Raw genomic sequence first — 21,176 nt, forward strand, 5'->3', positions numbered from 1 at the left:
TTCTCAACCTTGCATATATATACTGTCTTTACACACACACACACACACACACACACACAGACACACACACACACACACACACACACACACACACACACACACACACACACACACACACACACACCTTCGTAGGGCAAGTACGTGTGTGTAGATAGATAAATTGGTAGAGAAAATATAATTTGTTAAACTTAGGCAGCCATTCAGCTGAAAATACACAGTTGAGGTATTACAGGCAGTACATAACTGGGAGAACATGATAGCAACTTGCTAAGTACTCTTAAAAGAACTTAACATCAAGTTAGGGCTGGATATTTCCACACTTTGGATAAGCACGTGAGCGAGGCACATCAGCATAGTCACATTACCAGATACTCAGGAAAGTTTACACAGCAAATACTATTAGTCATACTAATATTATGCACTTAGTGATAATAAATTGAACGTAAAGTGATGAGCAGTTGCGCTAATGTTGCACTTGACATGCCACATTTAACATGTAATTACCACGTTTAATTGCTCGTTTCTGCGGCTGGTCCCTCTGTGAGTGACGAGGACCAAGTGATTTGTTGGATATTACATGATATAAGATTACATAATAGCTGCATTGCTGTAGCTTTCTGTTGAGGTACGTTTTGTATTTAGTGGTGAACATTGTGATGAACAGTTTCATACTTGTTGAACTACAGTAAATACTGCACTGACATACATTATGTATCTAATGGTGAACATTAAGTGATGAAGATTGACACGTTCCTTGTGTCACAGTTATACAGTAGTTGACGTACACATAACTATAGTGAAAACCAGGTTATTTGCTTGCTTAGCTGTGCACTTGTCAATGATTATGTACGCCATTCACAGTAGGAGGCGTAGGACAGGTCTTGTGTCTGTACGAGCACTGGTTGGTACATGATGAATGTGGTGACTGTCGTTGGTGGTCAGTGGAGGTTAGTTTTGGCTATATGGTGATGGTATCTACTGTTATTGCTATGGTCGTTACTCAAACAAGACTATCGTCCTCTCTTTTGCATTTGATATTGCCAATAGGCAGGTTATTTTATATGAGTTAGCAAAAATGGACATAGGTGGCCAGCTCCTGCACTGGATTCTCGGCTATTTCTGTAATAGAAAGTCGTCTGTGTTGTTTTAAGACTACAAAAGTGAAGTTAAAGACATGCTTCTTGGCACTCCTCAAGGTGGAGTACTTAGCCCCGCTTTGTTCAGTGTGCTAATCAATGCATTAAAGAAATCAATTCCACAGTGTCCCAGAAATATCAATATTAGTTATGCTGGTGATATTCTTGCACATCCCAAAATATGTCGTGTAATGCAAACTATTCTTAACTGCATACACATAGACTGTGAAAGCCTCGGCCTCATCATTTCTGTAGATAGAACAAAGGTCTTCAATAATTGCGAATTGATAATAGCAGGAGCGGATCATCCAAGTTGAAAGTTGACAGTAACCCGATTGACTATGTATCCTCCTTTAAATGTCTTGATGTCTCAGTCCCATGTACTGCAGCTAGTGTGAAAAAAAACTAAATTGACAATGTGCAGGTAGACTCAGAGCTCATAGAGCAAATATCAGAATTGTTAAAATGATATACTTACATTAGGTCCCTAATTGATAACTAAGCACCAACTACAAAACACCATAGGTATCAACAGACTTGAAAACAATCCAAAATGAAGCCTTAAGAATCCTACTTGGCTGCCCGAAGTCCACTAAAGTACTCAACATGCAGAAAGAACTTGGTATTCCCAGCACTGAAGACAGAACACTTGAAATCAATCCTGTGATAGGACTGAAACTTCTGCGTGGTAATCCAGATAGCGTTGTCCCTAAAGAACTATTAAACCATATATGCCATGGCACAAGTAAATATAAGTGAATCCAAATAACAGTTAATCCCACGACAATGTTTGGAGTACATGATTTGTATATGATTAGGAAGCAGCAGCATTTCCCGCCTCCCTGGCTGATATCTCCCTTTGACGTCACTACACTTACTTCTCCACCCAAGAGTATAATTACTTTAAATCTTCAACTTCAACACTTAGCCAAAACCAGTGGTCTTGAACATATACAGAAACACCAAAGTGACAATAGCAAAGCCGAGTGCATCTATAGTGACGATTTTCGCGACTCTACCACTGGGAGGACAGGCTGTGCTCTAATTGTGATCCAGTCCAATGGTAATAGATTAGAGAAAATTTCTGGAATAAACAACTGAGCATCTACTCTACAAACTGAATTGTTCGTCATACTTATCGCTCTTGAGCAGGTAGAAATTACTGCCACAGACAGTTTGATTATCTCTGATTCTTTATCTTCATTACTTGCCCTTAACACCCTAAGATCAAGGAGTAACATTATTGCTCAAGGGATTCAAATCATATTGTTACAGATTCCCTCTCTTATAGGCCTCTGTGAGCATGACAAAGCTGGGTTGTCAATTAGAAGCCTCAAAACTTTTATGAGAAAGGAACTAACTAACCTCTTTGAAGCTCGAAGATGAGTTCAGATAAGCACATGTAGAAACATTTTCCATCACACAGATATGTGTAAAGTAAAACATGTAGGTGGAGAAAGTAATGTCAGCAGATTACATGATGTAACTGCTAGACTAAGGCTAGATTTAGGTACTATTGGCGCTTTGGCTTATTCTGGAGATGTTGCTCATGTGAATTGTAAAGTTTGTGGTCAAAGATCTGGACACAGACTAGAAAGCTATGTCTTAGGAATAGATCTAAACAAACCCTGCAAGAAATGTCACAACATCTTATTGTTAATAACAAGATGCCTGAAATCTTAAGTTTTGTACCTACTTTTTGCATCTAGCCGGTTAAACTTACCATATGAAACTATGTAATATGTGTGCTGAAATATCTGTCATGAAATACATGTAACGAAATTAACATCTTATGCAATATCAACCCACTGGGGTCTGATTAACACACTTTGTGACCCCTGTAATCCTTTTGCGCTACAGCTCACAGGATGCGCAAGGGATGCACAATAAATTTTGCCGGGGTTACCGGCACAACTCAATCTGACCCTCGAGGATCTCTAACGGTCAGGGGCCAGATAATTTGCCATTGTCATGTTTCTACTGAGGCGACCGAAGCTTCGACAAACCTCTCGGGGAAACTCTTCACTAGTTCACTGGTAAAGGTATCTAATATGTACATATGTCTCCCTCACACTCAAATTTCCTGAAAGGTAGATACTTTTGCGTGAAGCTGGTAGGTCCAATCAGGTGTAATCCAAGTATCATGCTGGGAGCTGGGGAGGTTGAGGGCTGAGAGAGAGTGAGTTCAGGTCGACACGTTGACCTGTAGGCCGCTCGAGAGCGCCACTGACACCGACACACGTCCTAGGGTTGGACGCGGTGCGTGTGTGTGTGGAGCCATCAGTCAAAGAGTGTGTTTGTTCATGTGTCTGAGAGTGTTTTACATTTTGTATGTACTTGTATGTGTAAGAGCAATGAATGCCCTCGTCTTACAACCTTTTTTTCATACATCCAATACTGAAAAACATGATGGTAAAAACAGCAGCTCCAAATGTAAGAGATTAAAATTCCATACAAATAGCTTGGTAGGGGATGTCTAGACTTCACAGGAAATGACAGGATATTAGAAAGTTGAACTTATTCCTTCCATCAAAAGTCTTGTGGGGTGATTTCCTTCTTTACCTGATAGCCAACACTAACATAATGTTGGTAAAGCTCATGTTGTTATCTGTAGAAAATATCTTACAAGTATTATGTCAACAATGCACACCAAATCTCTCGTGCAGGTCATTTTGTTTTTTATCATTGTAACGGTTGATTTCTCTCCTGGCAGGTGGTGTAAACGTCGCCTAGCGGTGCTAGTCTCGCGAAGACCGTCACAATGAAGACGCCATCCTGGCTCAAGCGGTTCTGGGCCGACCTCACTACCAAAGAGTTCATACCGATCAAGCTCCTTTTCTTCGTTATATATGGAGGTGAGTGTGTATCTCTCTCTCTCTCTCTCTCTCTCTCTCTCTCTCTCTCTCTCTCTCTCTCTCTCTCTCTCTCTCTCTCTCTCTCTCTCTCTCTCTCTCTCTCTCTCTCTCTCTCTCTCTCTCTCTCTCTCTCTCTCTCTCTCTCTCTCTCTCTCTCTCTCTCTCTCTCTCTCTCTCTCTCTCTCTCTCTCTCTCTCTCTCTCTCTCTCTCTCTCTCTCTCTCTCTCTCTCTCTCTCTCTCTCTCTCTCTCTCTCTCTCCTCTCTCTCTCTCTCTCTCTCTCTCTCTCTCTCTCTCTCTCTCTCTCTCTCTCTCTCTCTCTCTCTCTCTCTCTCTCTCTCTCTCTCTCTCTCTCTCTCTCTCTCTCTCTCTCTCTCTCTCTCTCTCTCTCTCTCTCTCTCTCTCTCTCTCTCTCTCTCTCTCTCACATAAAGATTTATATCATATTATTCACAAACAATGTTGAGTAGTATTATGTTCATCATCCTGCAGAAGGAAAGTATTACGACAGCTTGACCATAATTCTGCGGGAGAAGATCTAGTGACGCAGCAGCAACAGCTGGCACTCTGTGTAAGGAGGAGAGTGGACGAGTGAGCGTGGCCGTTGCCTCACGAGGGTCAGTACACATACAACTGAGGCGCCTCTCACCGCCTTTATGTTAGATAGACGATATGAAGAATGAGTGGACAGCAGATATCTTAAGCTTTGCATTTTTGTCTCGTATGATCAAAAATGAAAATGGAGGTCATCCAGCTGTAGCCATTATCCGCTGCCGTCCCTGCCGCGATGAATGTTAACATAGCTATCTCTCACTGTGGTCACTGGAAGCAGCGTAGGTTTCCTTATCTATGCTGTATGAAAATAAAATCACAGTCCAAGAGGGTACCGCTTTTATATCCGACACATTTGTTGACCTGGGACAGTTTTTTCCCTGTAGACTGGACCAGTCAAACCACATTACAAGCTGTTCCTGCCTCAGGTTCACCCTGGAGAATGGCACAATACTCACTAAAGGGTTTCACCTGCCTTTCCTCGGTCATAGTGTGGATCCTCACTTTCACGTCACTTATTTCGTATTAGGAACAAGTCTGAGGTGGAGCTCCTTGCCTTATGCACAGCAAGAGACTGTGCCTAATGCAAGGAGCTCCACCTCAGACTTTCTCCTTCGCTGTGCCTGAAGCAAGGAGCTCCACCTTAGCCTTGGAGCTCAGTAAATCAAGACTTGTACAAGAGGGACAGCGGATGAGTTCAAAACACAAATTCATCGGGGTTAGATATTCACTTCATTGCGCCCAGTGTTATGGTTTATCTAGACAAAGAGTTTCCAGTTTTCAGACGGTGTATGGTTGCCAACACACTGCATCTATCCCACTAGTGAATAGTGGCAGAAGATGCATTAGAAGGACTTCTCTCTTTAGAAAGAAACACAGGTGAAGATCCCCGAAGACTTCACCGAGTATTCACAAGTTATTCACCAGGTTTATTCCCAGTAGTAGGAAGAATGGTCATAAAGTCATAAGAATGAAACAAAAATCTTTTGATAGATTAAATATCATTTACAACACTAAATTCAAGGGTGATTATACTGATGATAATACAAACTCACGTACAATCGCAGAAAACACAGGCAATTTTTCAACAAGGCTTGTGCATGACTTGAACACTTCCTAGATCAATATGTGATCTTCATTTTTTTCTTTTGGTTGAACGTCCTGACAACGGACTATTTACATGTGATGACAAAGAGTTAACAGAAAGGTACTGAAATGTTCACGAGTAAATTTTTCATCGTCTATCTTATTCTTTTCGTTGATTGTCAGGCCCTTAGCCACGTACGAGGTAGGGCATCTCAGCCTCTAACAAACATGTTCATGGGTAATTGTGTCCCCCGAATCCCACCCTAGGGGAGAGCATGACCTGTGGAAAGCAGATGCACCAACAATTGGAAGCTGTTCCTGGAAGCCGTGTTGGCAGGTACCTGGTGCTGGACGGTCATGACTTGCCGCCCTCTTCCAGGAGATATGCGTTCTGGAAGCTGAGCCGGATCCTAGCGAGAGGATGATGGTAAAATATCTCTCGCCTAAAGAAATCCTTATATTTTTATCATGACTGTGTGCACACGAAAATCAGCGCTGGGTCCTCGGCAACGCATTGAGGGATCTTTCCGTACGGATAACGTACTTGCAATGATTACGGGCAGTGATAAATGCTGAATGGTTATCCGGGGAAGTTGGGTTATTCCAGGCCCGATCTGCCTGATCCCTTTCCTGAATAGTCCCAGAACAGGAATGGTTGAACCATGGATTGGATGAAGAGGGCGTTTTGGAGGAAGAGGGGAAAAAATGATTCTATTCCTGCAAAAATAACCTCTGCTGTGCGTTCGACGGAGAGAGAAGCATCACCACATAAGAGACAGTGATTTATCCAAGGAGAGTCAGGCATGAATTTTCGTAAGTTATTCCCGTCAACTTTGTTGATGTGCCAATATTTACGCGTTGAAGGAGCTGCTGGAAGGAAAGGTGTCGTTAGAATAGATATATTCATGAGAGTGTAATCAGAAGAACCAACTGGGAGCGATATTGTGTAGTTACAGCGGGATGGATTAGAAGTGAAAAACAGATCCAGATGATTAGGAGAGCGATCACAGCGGTTGTGGAGAGGGAGCTGTGGTTTCGGGGCATTACACATGGAAGAGAGAATGGATGTGACCGGATGCGGCCTTTTTCGTCTGATCACAGCACTTCTTCGCTTACGCCTGGAACGGCGATCAAGAATGAAAAAAGAAAATTACTTCCTGTCGCAGGAGTCCCTTCTGTCCTTTACCTCTCAAACCATCTACTTCACTCAAGGGTCATATCAAAATTGGTCTTCCTCAAATACTTTGATATATCTTTTTTCTGTTTCCTACCCTCCAAACACATGATCATTCATATGAATAGTGTACAGCTCACGAGGCACTGTCATTCCTGACTTAATCATTCATCTTGATAGAATATAGCATTCGACCATCAAATATTTTTCTAAGCATTTTATTACCCGAGAAACAAAGCTCTCCTAGTGAAAGGATTAAAGGCGCCAGTAAAGTAGTATTTCTGAACCTGCACTTAATGAATCGTAAAGCCATCAGGCAGATGAGGGAGAGCCCTGGAGCTCTCCTCCCTTCCTTATTACAATACACATCCTCTAACTCCTTCCTTCCAGTCAGTCCTTTTCCAGAGAGTTTCCTTTCTGCTAGTCTGTAGTGCAGTGTATTGTGCACGACTGGGGCTTAAGGGAAGAGGGGATGCCATGATCAGTCTGACGAAGACCATCTGACGAGGCATGACGCCTGGCAGGATGTTGTCCATCTCGTGATCTTGACTCTGAAGCGACGCTATTGTGGCCACCGCGTGAGACGCCAGGTGTGTGTTGGGAGGGGAGGGAGAAGAGCTAAGTCACAGTGATATGCAGTTGTCATGTGCCATGCAGGGATGTCCTACAACATGAGGCCTGCTCAAGGAAGGGGTGGAGGAGATGATCAGATCATGTTTGCTTAGAATTTGTTAGGGTTTTTCGTCATGTGATCGCTGTCGTTGCCCATCATGACAACGATGATGTATTTGTATGCAGCTAAAGAGAGTTTTCATTTTCTGCAAGGCGAGTAAGTTATTGCCATACAACTTGGAAAACGAATAGAAATTAGGACAGAGATGTGTATCTCCACCTAAAAAAAGAAGACGCTAAAAGATATGAAGTCTTCAGAAGAAGGCTGTCTGTGCCACTGAGGAAACCTCCCTGTGCGAAACTCTGCAAATCCTCAGAACTTACCCATCACGTCAGCTGCACCGAATGTAATACCAGAGTAGTGAGGGACTGGACGGGGAAAGCCAACGACGCGTCGTTCCGGTACACCATGTTTCGTACAACAACCAGGTACCTTATATCACTGCCCAATTCTAGGGGTGTATATCTAAAGTTGAATGAAATCTGTTCATTGGTTGTACACAAAGGAGGATGCACCAACTTATAGTGGTGACATGATGGCCGCCTCACAAACACTTGAAACATGTCTCATAATCACTGTTGATGCAAGATTAACCTATATCCAGCCATGTTTCACATCCTTGTGTCATCTCAACGTCCTAACTTACTTATATAGTTGAATGTCACATGATGTTAGTCTTATGAAAGATTATGATACAGGATGATCTAGCCCAGCCGTATGTTGGCTTGAAATGCGTTGCGTCTTATGGGCCCCGGTCCCTGTGTTCACGGGCTGCTACTATGGCTTTTAGAAACCTTCCAGCGTAACGGTGCAGTGAGGCGGCTCTACCAGGAGTGCCGTCTACCTCCGTTACTCATTCGCTGGCCAGCCTCGCATCCAAGGACGGTGTGCCGACGGGGTTTCCTCGGGCGCATGTTCCATCTCTGTCAGGGTTGCGACAAAATCAACTCAGACATCTGGTGATGTTCTGAACTGACCTTTCAAAGTTAACAAAGCACTTGTCTGTGTTATCCTATTGTAACTCTCGCTGGATGCTGAGGAGACGTCTGGAGGGAGTCTTTCTGTGGCGCTGTGGGTGCTGAGTAACCTGATGAAGATGAATGCTAGATAATTCAAAGTAGATGTTTTGTTCATATAGCTTATTTCGCTGAGGTCAAAACCCATGATGTGAAGTTAAGGTGGATTAAGACGAGCCTGTAACTTACCACTCAGGACCTTTTACTAATTATCAAAACGGAACATTTATTCATGGTTTAGGACATAAAATGAATGTACTTGAATTGCTTACTTTACTAGCAAACTGTCAGCCAGAACTTGGAGTGTCCACGTACACCAACATAAGCTCTCCAGTGAGCAGTACAACCCCGTCCATATTTGCCACCAGATCTCGAGCACTTAGTGTATATTTGTCATGCTCATTTTGGGTACTTATGGTACATAGAGTCTTTGATATTATCCCAGTTACATTGTTAACAGGTGTAGCGACTTTGTGTACACAGTACTTGTTGTGTACACACATCATCCTACACTGACCAGGAGTATATATACACCCACAGGTGCAGGTTTATATATTCAAATACTGTTGTTTAAAGACCAGTGTATCATCAACACTAACAACCTTTCTGCTAGTCTTTTCAATTTGTCTAACCACACGTTTTAACGTCTTGTTTCATCCGGTAAAGTGTGACGTAGACAACATGTTGATCGAGTGGATCTTGTTCCCTGGGAGTTCATGCTCGGTAGTGTGGTCAGTAGGGGTCAAATTCGGTGGGTCAACAACAGCTGCGGGTGGGTTTCTCTGAGGTCTCCGCACCAGGGAAAACCCGGTGGAGGTAAACAGTGAAGTCATTTGGGATGCTGGAGAAAAATAATTGGACAGTCGTAGCTTTCCCTGTACTTTGACGATTTATGAAGGGAGTATACACTCTGACGTACATGATCTCTTTTACCAGTAGTCATTTAGGGTCGTGGCAATGCGCCAGTATTATCATGTTTTCAGTAAGATGCTGAGCAGTGGGATGTATACGATGTATTCATCAATTGGTCAACCGATCGGCATATCTGTCAACACTCTCATTTGTAGTAATTCAAGATGTGATTCATTCCTGTCCTGCTTTTTTTTTTTTATTTTACATTGTGTTGTGTTATCTATAACCAGTTGGGCAGTGTTGGTGCGACTAAAGGGGACGGGAGCGGGGGGCTGGAAACCCTCCCCTCCATGTATTCTAAAAGGGGAATCACAAGAAAGAGTCACGCGGGGATTGCTCATCCTCCTCGAAGGCTCAGATTGGGGTATCTAAATGTGTGTGGATGTAACCAAGATGAGAAAAAAGGAGAGATAGGTAGTATGTTTGAGGAAAGGAACCTGGATGTTTTGGCTCTGAGTGAAACGAAGCTTGAGGGTAAAGGGGAAGAGTGGTTTGGGAATGTCTTGGGACTAAAGTCAGAGGTTAGTGAGAGGACAAGAGCAAGGGAAGGAGTAGCACTACTCCTGAAACAAGAGTGGTGAGAGTATGTGATAGAGTGTAAGAAAGTAAACTCTAGAAAGATATGGGTAAAACTGAAAGTGGATGGAGAGAGATGGATGATTATTGGTGCATATGCACCTGGGCATGAGAAGAAACATCATGAGAGGCAAGTCTTTTGGGAGCAGCTGAGGGAGTGTGTTAGTAGTGTTGATGCACGATACCGGGTTATAGTGATGGGTGATTTGAATGCAAAGGTGACTAATGTGGCTGTTGAGGGAATAATTGGTGTACATGGGGTGTTCAGTGTTGTAAATGGAAATGGTGAAGAGCTTGTAGATTTATGTGCTGAAAAATGGCTGGTGATCGGGAATGCCTAGTTTAAAAAGAGAGATATACACAAGTATACGTATGTAAGTAGGAGAGATGGCCAGAGAGCGTTATTGGATTACGTGTTAATTGATAGGCGCGCGGAAGAGAGACTTTTGGATGTTAATGTGCAGAGAGCTGCAACTGGAGGGATGTCTGATCATTACCTTGTGGAGCCGAAGGTCAAGATTTGTAGAGGTTTTCAGAAAAGAAGAGAAAATGTTGGGGTGAAAAGAGTGGTGAGAGTAAGTGAGCATGGGAAGGAGACTTGTGTGAGGAAGTACCAGGAGAGACTGAGTACAGATTGGAAAAAGGTGAGAACTAAGGACGTAAGGGGAGTGGGGGAGGAATGGAATGTATTTAGGGAAGCGGTGATGGTTTGCGCAAAAGATGCTTGAGGCATGAGAAGCGTGGGAGGTGGGCAGATTAGAAAGGGTAGTGAGTGGTGAGATGAAGAAGTAAGAGTATTAGTGAAAGAGAAGAGAGAGGCATTTGGACGATTTTTGCAGGGAAATAAAGCAAATGACTGGGAGATGTATGAAAGAAAGAGGCAGGAAGTCAAGAAAAAGGTGCAAGAGGTGAAAATGAGGGCAAATGAGAGTTGGGGTGAGAGAGTATCATTGAATTTTAGGGAGAATAAAAAGATGTTTTGGAAGAAAGTAAATAAAGTACGTAAGACAAGGGAACAAATGGGAACTTCAGTGAAGGGTGCTAATAGGGAGGTGATAATAAGTAGTGGTGATGTGAGAAGGATATGGAGTGAGTATTTTGAAGGTTTGTTGAATGTGTTTGATGATAGAGTGGCAGATATAGGGTGTTTTGATCGAGGTGGTGTGCAAAGTGAGAGTGTTAGGGAAAATGATTTGGTAAACAGAGATGAGGTAGTAAAAGCTTTGCCGAAGATGGAAGCAGGCAAGGCTGCGGGTTTGGATGGTATTGCAGTAGAATTTATTGAAAAAGGGGGTGACTGTATTGTTGACTGGTTGGTAAGGTTATTTAATGTATGTATGTCTCATGGTGAGGTGCCTGAGGATTGGCGGAATTTTTGCATAGTGCCATTGTACAAAGGCAAAGGGGATAAAAGTCAGTGCTCAAATTACAGAGGTATAAGTTTGTTGAGTATTCCTGGGAAATTATATGGGAGGATATTGGTTGAGAGAGTGAAGGCATGTACAGAGCATCAGATTGGGGAAGAGCAGTGTGGTTTCAGAAGTGGTAGAGGATGTGTGGATTCAGGTGTTTGCTTTGAAGAATATATGTGAGAAATACTTAGAAAAGTAAATGGATTTGTATGTAGCATTTATGGATCTGGAGAAGGCATATGATAGAGTTGATAGAGATGCTCTGTGGAAGGTATTAAGAATATATGGTGTGGGAGGCAAGTTGTTAGAAGCAGTGAAAAGGTTTTATCGAGGTTGTAAGGCATGTGTACGTGGAGGAAGAGTGGAAAGTGATTGGTTCTAAGTGAATGTTGATTTGTGGCAGGGGTGTGTGATGTGTCCATGGTTGTTTAATTTGTTTATGGATGGGGTTTTTAGGGAGGTGAATGCAATAATTTTAGAGAGAGGGGCAAGTATGCAGACTGTTGTGGATGAGAGAGCTTGGGAAGTGAGTCAGCTGTTGTTCGCTGATGATACAGCGCTGGTGGCTGATTCGTGTGAGAAACTGCAGAAGCTGGTGACTGAGTTTGGTAAAGTGTGTGAAAGAAGAAAGCTGAGAGTAAATGTGAATAAGAGCAAAGTTATTAGGTACAGTAGGGTTGAGGGACAAGTCAATTGAGAGGTAAGTTTGAATGGAGAAAAACTGGAAGAAGTGAAGTGTTTTAGATACCTGGGAGTGGATTTTGCAGCGGATGGAACCATGGAAGCAGAAGTGAATCATAGGGTGGGGGAGGGGGCGAAAGTTCTGGGAGCGTTGAAGAATGTGTGGAAGTCGAGAACATGATCTCGGAAAGCTAAATTGGGTATGTTTGAAGGAATAGTGGTTCCAACAATGTTATATGGTTGCGAGGCGTGGGCTATGGATAGAGTTGTGCGGAGGAGGATGGATGTGCTGGAAATGAGATGTTTAAGGACAATATGTGGTGTGAGATGGTTTTATCGAGTAAGTAATAATAGGGTAAGAGAGATGTGTGGTAATAAAAAGAGTGTGATTGAGAGAGCAGAAGAGGGTGTTTTGAAAGGGTTTGGTAACATGGAGAGAATGAGCGAGGAAAGATTGACCAAGAGGATATCTGTGTCAGAGGTGGAGGGAACGAGGAGAAGTGGGAGACCAAATTGTAGGTGGAAAGATGGAGTGAAAAAGATTATGAGTGATCGGGGCATGAACATGCAGGAGGGTGAAAGGCGTGCAAGGAATAGAGTGAATTGGAACGATGTGGTATACCGGGGTCGACGTGCTGTCAATGGATTGAACCAGGGCATGTGAAGCGTCTGGGATAATCATGGAAAGTTGTGTGGGGCCTGGATGTGGAAAGAGAGCTGTGGTTTCGGTCCATTATTACATGACAGCTAAAGACTGTATGTGAACGAATGTGGCCTTTGTTTTCCTTTCCTAGCGCTATCTCGCGCACATGAGGGGGGGGAGGGGGTTGTCATTTTATGTGTGGCGGGGTGGCGATGGGAATGAATAAAGGCAGACAGGATGAATTATGTACATGTGTATATATGTGTATGTCTGTGTGTGTATATATAGGTATACGTTGAAATGTATAGGTATGTATATTTGCGTGTGTGGACGTGTATATATATATACATGTGTATATGGGTGGGTTGGGCCATTTTTTTCGTCTTTTTCCTTGCGCTACCTCGCTAACGCGGGAGACAGCGACAAAGCAAAATAAATATATAAATAAATAATATGGATAGAGTTGTGCGCAGGAGGATGGATGTGCTGGAAATGAGATGTTTGAGGACAATGTGTGGTGTGAGGTGGTTTGATCGAGTAAGTAACGTAAGGGTAAGAGAGATGTGTGGAAATAAAAAGAGCGTGGTTGAGAGAGCAGAAGAGGGTGTTTTGAAGTGGTTTGGGCACATGGAGAGAATGAGTGAGGAAAGATTGACCAAGAGGATATATGTGTCGGAGGTGGAGGGAACGAGGAGAAGTGGGAGACCAAATTGGAGGTGGAAAGATGGAGTGAAAAAGATTTTGTGTGATCGGGGCCTGAACATGCAGGAGGGTGAAAGGCGGGCAAGGAATAGAGTGAATTGGATCGATGTGGTATACCGGGGTTGACGTGCTGTCAGTGGATTGAATCAGGGCATGTGAAGCGTCTGGGGTAAACCATGGAAAGCTGTGTAGGTATGTATATTTGCGTGTGTGGACGTATGTATATACATGTGTATGGGGGGGGGTTGGGCCATTTCTTTCGTCTGTTTCCTTGCTCTCCCTCGCAAACGCGGGAGACAGCGGCAAAAAAAAAAAATATATACATATATCATTTATTTATAACTTGTGCTTTGTCGCTCTCTCCCGCGTTAGCGAGGTAGCTCAAGGAAACAGACGAAAGAATGGCCCAACCCAGCCACATACACATGTATATACATACACGTCCACACACGCACATATACATACCTATACATTTCAACGCATACATACACATACATACACAGACATATACATATATACGCATGTGCATAATTCATACTTGCTGCCTTTATTCATTCCCGTCGCCACCCCGCCACACCTGAAATGACAACCCCCTCCCCCTGCACGTGCGCGAGGTAGCAGTGGTGGAGGAAGACCTATATGTAACTCTCAGCAGTGTACGTGCGCCTGCACCTGCATCTTTCGAGGTCTCATATTAAGACTGTCATTGCATTACATACTCTAGATTCATTTCATACATTAAATATCTACTGGATAATCTTGCCTCAGACATCTCTTTCACGAATGCATATCAAAACTAAAGACACGTTGTAAGGAATCAAACAGGGCGCCAGGTTAAGACAATTGATGTCAGTCTCCGCATACTGCAACACAAATAGAGAAACATTACTAGAAAAAAGGATAGATCCTTGGATGTTTAGCTGTGAGGATCATGCCGTCAGTCTGAATACCAACGCTGATGCTATTTTGTTGGTAATCATCATTTTATATTCTGTTCCCTTCTCTCCTGCATGACCAATACTGGGCATGGAAGCTTCCATTACTTGTGCGAAAACAAACTATAAGGCTGCACAACAGCATCCTCTTGCGTCACACCTCCTGCGCCTTTCCTCCACCTGTTCCTCCAACAACCCACCCTCCCGCTGGTCTACACTGTCCCCGCAAAGCGGACACCTCAGAGTTAGTGCCGGCGACAGGATGTTCATAACAAGGACACACGGAGTTGGGAGAAACGTGCTAAGTGTAGCGGACAATTGAAATTCCTGGCACACCTGAGGGGAGGATATGTGTGGAAATATAATCAAGTGTTGCTAGCATATACATTATCTTCTCTCCCACACCCGATCGCCGTGTTCCTGAGTCAGCGAGGTGGCGCCAGGAAAGAAACTAAGAAAGGCCACATCCGCTCTAGTTGTCATATGTAATGCACCGGAACCACAGTTCCATGTCCACATTCAGGCCTCACAGACCTTTCCATGGTTTACCCCGGACGTTTCACATGCCCTGGTTCAATCCATGGACAGCACGTTGGCCTCAGTATACCACATCGCTCCAATTCGCTTTATTCCAGGCACGCTTTTCACCTACATGCATGTTCAGGCCCTGATCGCTCTAAATATTTTTCCCTCCATCCTTCCACCTCCAATTGCTCTCCTGATTCCTCTCGCTCTCTCCACCTCTGACACATATTTCATCTTTGTCAACCTTTCCTCACTCATTCTCTGCATATGTCCAAACGATTACAACACACCCACTTGTGCTCTTTCAACTACTCTCTTTTTATTTCCACGCATCTCTCTTACCCTTCCATTACTTACTCGATCAAACCACCTCACACCACATATTGTCTTCAAACATTTAATTTTCAATACATCCATCCTTCTCCGCACAACTCTATCTATAGCCCATGCTTCGCAATCATATAATATTGTTGGAACCACTGTCTCTCCAAACATACCGATTTCTGCTCTCTGAGATAACGTTCTCTCTTTCCATATATTCTTAATCGCTCCGAGAACCTTCGTTCCCCCCCCCCTTCTCCCCTCTCCCAGCCCCGACCTAGGACTCACTTCCGCTTCCATGGTTCCATTCGCTGTCAAGCTCACTCCCAGATATATAAAACATTTCACTTCCTTTCTCCGTAACCATGCAGAACCTAATATCCTTTCTTTTATTCACATTTACTCTCAACTTTCTCCTTCCACATATTCTCCCAAACTCAGTCACCAACGTCTGCAATTTTTCACTTGAACCAGCCACCAGTGCTGTATCATCGAAGAACAACAGCTAACTCATTTCCCGGCCCTCCCATCCCCAACAGACTGCATACTCTCCCCTCTCCCCAAGACTCATGCATTTGCCTCCCTAACCATAAACAAATCAAACGACCATAGTGAGATCACACACCTTTGCCGTAGATGGACCTCCAATGGGAACCATTCACTCTCCTCTCTTCCTACTCGTACACACGACTTACACCCTTGATAAAAACTTCTTACTGCTTCTAGCAGCTTAAGACCTTCCACAAAGCATCTCTATCAACACTATCATATGTCTATTCTAGATCCATAAATACCACAAACAAATTCGTTTGTATTTCTGAGTATTTCTAACATACATTCCTCAAAGCAAAAACCTGATCCACACATCCTTTACCACTTTTGAAAAACACTACTCCTCCCAAATCTGATGCTCTGCACATGCTTTCACCCTCTCAAATCAATACCCTACCATACTACTTACTAGGTATACTTAACAAACTTACGCGTCTATAGTCTGAACACTCACCTTTATCCCCTTTACCTTTGCACGGTTTCTCTATACATGCATTCCACCAATCCTCAGGTACTTCACCATGATCCCTATATACAGTGAATATCCATAACAACCAATCAACAGCACAGTCACCCCTTTCTGAATAAATTCAACTGCAATATCATCCACTCCCTCCGCCACTCCACAATTCATCTTCCGCAAAGGCTTTCACCACCTCTTCTCTCTTCACCAAGCTATTCTCCATGACATTCTCACTTCGCATACCACGACAACCAAAACACTTTAGATCTGCCACTCTATCATCCAACACATTTGACATTCCTTCAAAATACTCACTCCATCTCCTCCTCACTTCATCACTACCTATTACCACTTCCCCTTTACCCCCTCCACCTTTGTTCCCTATTGTTCTTTAGTGTTTCGCACATTGACTACATCCTTCCAAAACATATTTTCATTTTCCCTAAAGTTTAATGATATCTCTCACCCCAACCCTCATTTGTCCTCTTTTTCAACCACTACCGCTTTGTCTTATGCATCTCCCAATGATTTGCGCTCCTTCCCTGTAAGTACCGTCCAAATGCCTCTCTTCCTTCTTTCACTAACATCTTTACCTCTTCATCTCACCTCTCACTACCCTTTTCAATCTGCCCATTTTCCACCCTTGGGCTTAAACTAAACCTACAATTTGCCTTTTTGGTTGTGGATGTCGTCACACCACTCTAATGGCGTTTGATCCCGCCTAAGGGCTATAAATCAAACCATCAATTTTCCTCCATGCCACATGCATGTCTTGCATATGCCATCACTTCTTCCCTAAATACCTCCCATTCCTCATCCACTCCCCTCACTTCCTTTGCTCTTACCTTTTGCCACTCTACAATAAAAGTTTCCTGGTATTATTTCACACAAGTCTCCTTTCCAAGCTCACTTAGCCTCACCTCTCTTTTCTCCTAGCATTGTTTCCTCTTTTACGAAAACCTCTACAAATCTTCTCCCCTGCCTCCAAAAGAGAGTGATCAGACATCCCACCAGCTGCCCCTATCAGCACATTTACATTCAAAAGTCTCTCTTTTACACGCCTATCAATTAATTCGTAATGTATATCCGTTGACCATCTCTCCTTCTCTCATACTTATACTTGTGTATATCTCTCTTTAAACCAGGTGTTTCCAATCACCGGTCATTTTGTAGTACACAACACCACAAGCTCTTTACCATTTCCATTCATAATACTGAATACCTCATGCGAACCAATTATACCCTTAACTGCCACATTATTAACCGTTGCATTTAAATCACCTATCAATGATTCCCGGTCTCGTGCACCAAAACTGCTGACACACTCACCCAGCTGCTCCCAAAACACTTACCTCTGAAGATCTTTCTTCTCATGGCCAGGTGCATAAGCCCCATTATCACCCATCTTTCGCCATCCTCTCTAGTCTTACCCACATCAATCTGAAATTTACTGCTTCACACTCAGTTTCTCACACTCCAGCTTCAGGAGTAGTGCTACTCCTTCCTTAGCTTATGTCGTTTCACAAACACTTGATTTTACTTTTAAGATATTTCCAACCAATCTTCCCCTTTATCCTTGAGCTTCGTTTCACTAACAACCAGATGATTCAGGTTCCTCTCCTCAAACATTTCACCCATATCTCTGCTACTCTTGTCTTGGCTGCATCGGCACACATTTAGACACCCCAATCTGAGCCTTCGAGAAGAAAAAGCATTCCCTGCCTGGCTTCTTCAGTTTTCTCTTTTAGGAATTGAAATACAAGAAGGAGAGGGTTTCCAGCCCCCTGATCTAGCTAATTTTAATCTCCTTCTACGACACGCGGGGAATACGAAGGTAGATTTCTTTCTTCCCTACCTATGGACCGAACCAGGGCATGTGAAACGTCTGGGGTAAACTATGGGAAGGTCTGTAGGCCTGGATGTGGAAGGGGAGCTGTAGTTTCGGTGCATTACACATGACAGCTATAGACAGTGCGAACGAATGTGGCCTTTTTTGTCTGTTTTCTTAGCGCTAGATCACTGAAGCAGGGGATAGCAAAGCTGTTTTCTGTAGGGCAGGGGTAGCGCCAAGAATGGATGAAGGCAAGCAAGTACGAATATGTAAGTACATGTGTATATATGTATATATGTATGTATGTATATTTGCATATGTGCGTGTATTCGCGTTTATGTTTATATATGTGTATATGAGTTGATGGGCCATATATATATATATATATATATATATATATATATATATATATATATATATATATATATATATATATATATATATATATTCATACATATTCGACATTTTCCGTTTAAGCGAGGTAGCGTTGAGATCAGAGGACTGAGCCTTATAGGGATTATCCTCACTTGGCCCCATTCTCTGTTCGTTCTTTTGAAAAATTAAAAAGGTATGGGAAGATTTCCATCCCACGCTCCCTCCCCTTTTAGTCGCCTTTTACGACACGCAGGTTAGACGTAGGAAGTATTCTTTCCCCCCTATCTCCACGGAAAAAAAAGAAATATATATATATATATATATATATATATATATATATATATATATATATATATATATATATATATATATATATATATATATTATCCCTCGGGATAGGGGATTAAGAATACTTCCCACGTATTCCCTGCGTGTCGTAGAAGGCGACTAAAAGGGGAGGGAGCAGGGGGCTGGAAATCCTCCCCTCTCGTTTTTTTTTTTCATTTTCCAAAAGAAGGAACAGAGGGGGCCAGGTGAGGATATTCCAAAAAAGGCCCAGTCCTCTGTTCTTAACGCTACCTCGCTAACGCGGGAAATGGCGAATAGTTTAAAAGAAGAAAGAAAAGATATATATATATATATATATATATATATTTCCCTGGGGATAGGGGAGTAAGAATACTTCCCACGTATTCCCTGCGTGTCGTAGAAGGCGACTAAAAGGGAAGGGAGCGGGGGGCTGGAAATCCTCCCCTCTCGTTTTTTTTTTTTTTTTAATTTTCCAAAAGAAGGAACAGAGAAGAGGTCCAGGTGAGGATATTCCCTCAAAGGCCCAGTCCTCTGTTCTTAACGCTACCTCGCTATCGCGGGAAATAGCGAATAGTATGAAAAAAAAAAAAAAAAAAAAAAAAATATATATATATATATATATATATATATATATATATATATATATATATATATATATATATATATATATATATATATATATATATATGTGTGTGTGTGTGTGTGTGTGTGTGTGTGTGTGTGTGTGAGTAGTTGAACGCCAAGTCTTCTATAAAATTCCCATAGTCATGTAACATTTGCGAAGCAGAGACAGAAGTTTCCTCACCACATTACATAACGAACACTTCGTGACGGAGACAGAAAATAAACCAGAGACTTGACAGCACGAAATCAGAGCGTCGTGATACCGTCCACGTACACACCTCGCGTCGCTCAGTTTGACTTACTGTTATAAAGCCTGCGTTCACATTGCGTAATGCCGTGGCCAATGTATGTAGATGCACATTGGCTGCCGAGCCATCACAAACTGCCAAGGCCTTCACGGTGAAATAATGATCCTCCTCAAACAGAACCACATTAACGTGCTCAGTGCTCAGTTCTATGCAACATCACTAATCCCCTTCCATCCAAACTACTCTATAACTAACAACCAACTCCCACCCCCCAACTCCCAGTGGAAATAAAAGAAAATAAACCTGCCTCACACTTCAGTAACCTCTACTCACAGATCCCTCACCCCAAACATATATAACACTGACAAAACACACTGTCATAACGCTACAAGAACTAAACAACCGACCTCCCCCATAAATCCCTCACTTCAGCCCCATCAGAAACCACACTCCACAGACAAACACTGGTCACACACTCCCGCTAAGTCTCTGGAAATCATCCAGCACGACAACACTACAAACAACGTGTTAGCTAACTGCAAGACCCTTTCATGCCCATGATGCAGCTACCATAACGAGTCAGGAAGATGCCGAGCAGTTACTGCTCAATTCCCCTAGGCTCTCTGTGCACGACGCGCACGCATCACCACACCTCTGTGCGTGTGTGGACGTGTATGTATATACATGTGTATGTGGGTGGGTTGGGCCATTCTTTCGACTGTTTCCTTGCGCTACCTCGCAAACGCGGGAGACAGCGACAAAGCAAAATAAATATAAATAAATAAATATATATATATATATATATATATATATATATATATATATATATATATATATATATATATATATATATATATATATATATATATATATATATATATATGTATATATATATATATATATATATATATATATATATATATATATATATATATATATATATATATATATATATATTCATTATACTTTGTCGCTGTCTCCCGCGTTAGCGAGGTAGCGCAATGAACCACGAAAGAATGGCCCACCCCACCCACATACACATGTATGTATATAAACGCCCACACACACACACATATATACATACCTATAAATTTCAACGTATGCATACATATACATACGCAGACATATGAATATAGACATATGTACATATTCATACTTACATATTCATACTTGCTGCCTTCATCCATTGTCGTCGCCACCCCGCCACACATGAAATGGCACCCTTCCCCCCCTACCCCGCGTGCGCGCGCGCGCGAGGTAGCACTAGGGAAAAGACAACAAAAGACACTCAGTCTCTATCTGTCATGTGTAATGCACCGAAACTACAGCTGCCTTTCCACATGCAGGCCCCAGCAGCAGATTATAGAACTCGTACCTGAGCTTCCACCAATACAGTTTCACCGCATCCTCCTCGCTGGACGCAGACAATTATGGTGTTGTATATCAAAGGATGTGGAGGAACGACCACAGGGAACCTGACAATGTCCGAGAATGAATTGAGTCTTCCTTTAGGGAAGTGTAAGAGCAGTGTACCTGACGAATCAATTTCTAAGATAATGAACTGAACATCGGTGAAG

At 42.7% G+C, this 21,176-nt stretch overlaps 1 protein-coding gene across 5 annotated transcripts in view; it reads left to right on the forward strand.

Annotated features, from left to right (window-relative positions):
- The window catches only part of LOC139766338 (major facilitator superfamily domain-containing protein 6-like), a 283,394-nt gene that overhangs the window by 201,382 nt on the left and 60,836 nt on the right, over window positions 1-21,176 (forward strand). For all 5 annotated transcript variants that reach the window (XM_071694893.1, XM_071694874.1, XM_071694860.1 and 2 more), the window contains one exon: window positions 3,850-3,991. In XM_071694893.1, the coding sequence (XP_071550994.1) occupies window positions 3,898-3,991 (94 nt within the window). In that variant the 5' untranslated portion in view covers window positions 3,850-3,897. The remainder of the gene's footprint in view (window positions 1-3,849; window positions 3,992-21,176) is intronic.

Source organism: Panulirus ornatus, chromosome 4 (assembly GCF_036320965.1).
Source record: "Panulirus ornatus isolate Po-2019 chromosome 4, ASM3632096v1, whole genome shotgun sequence".
NCBI classification, from domain to species: Eukaryota; Metazoa; Arthropoda; class Malacostraca; order Decapoda; family Palinuridae; genus Panulirus; species Panulirus ornatus.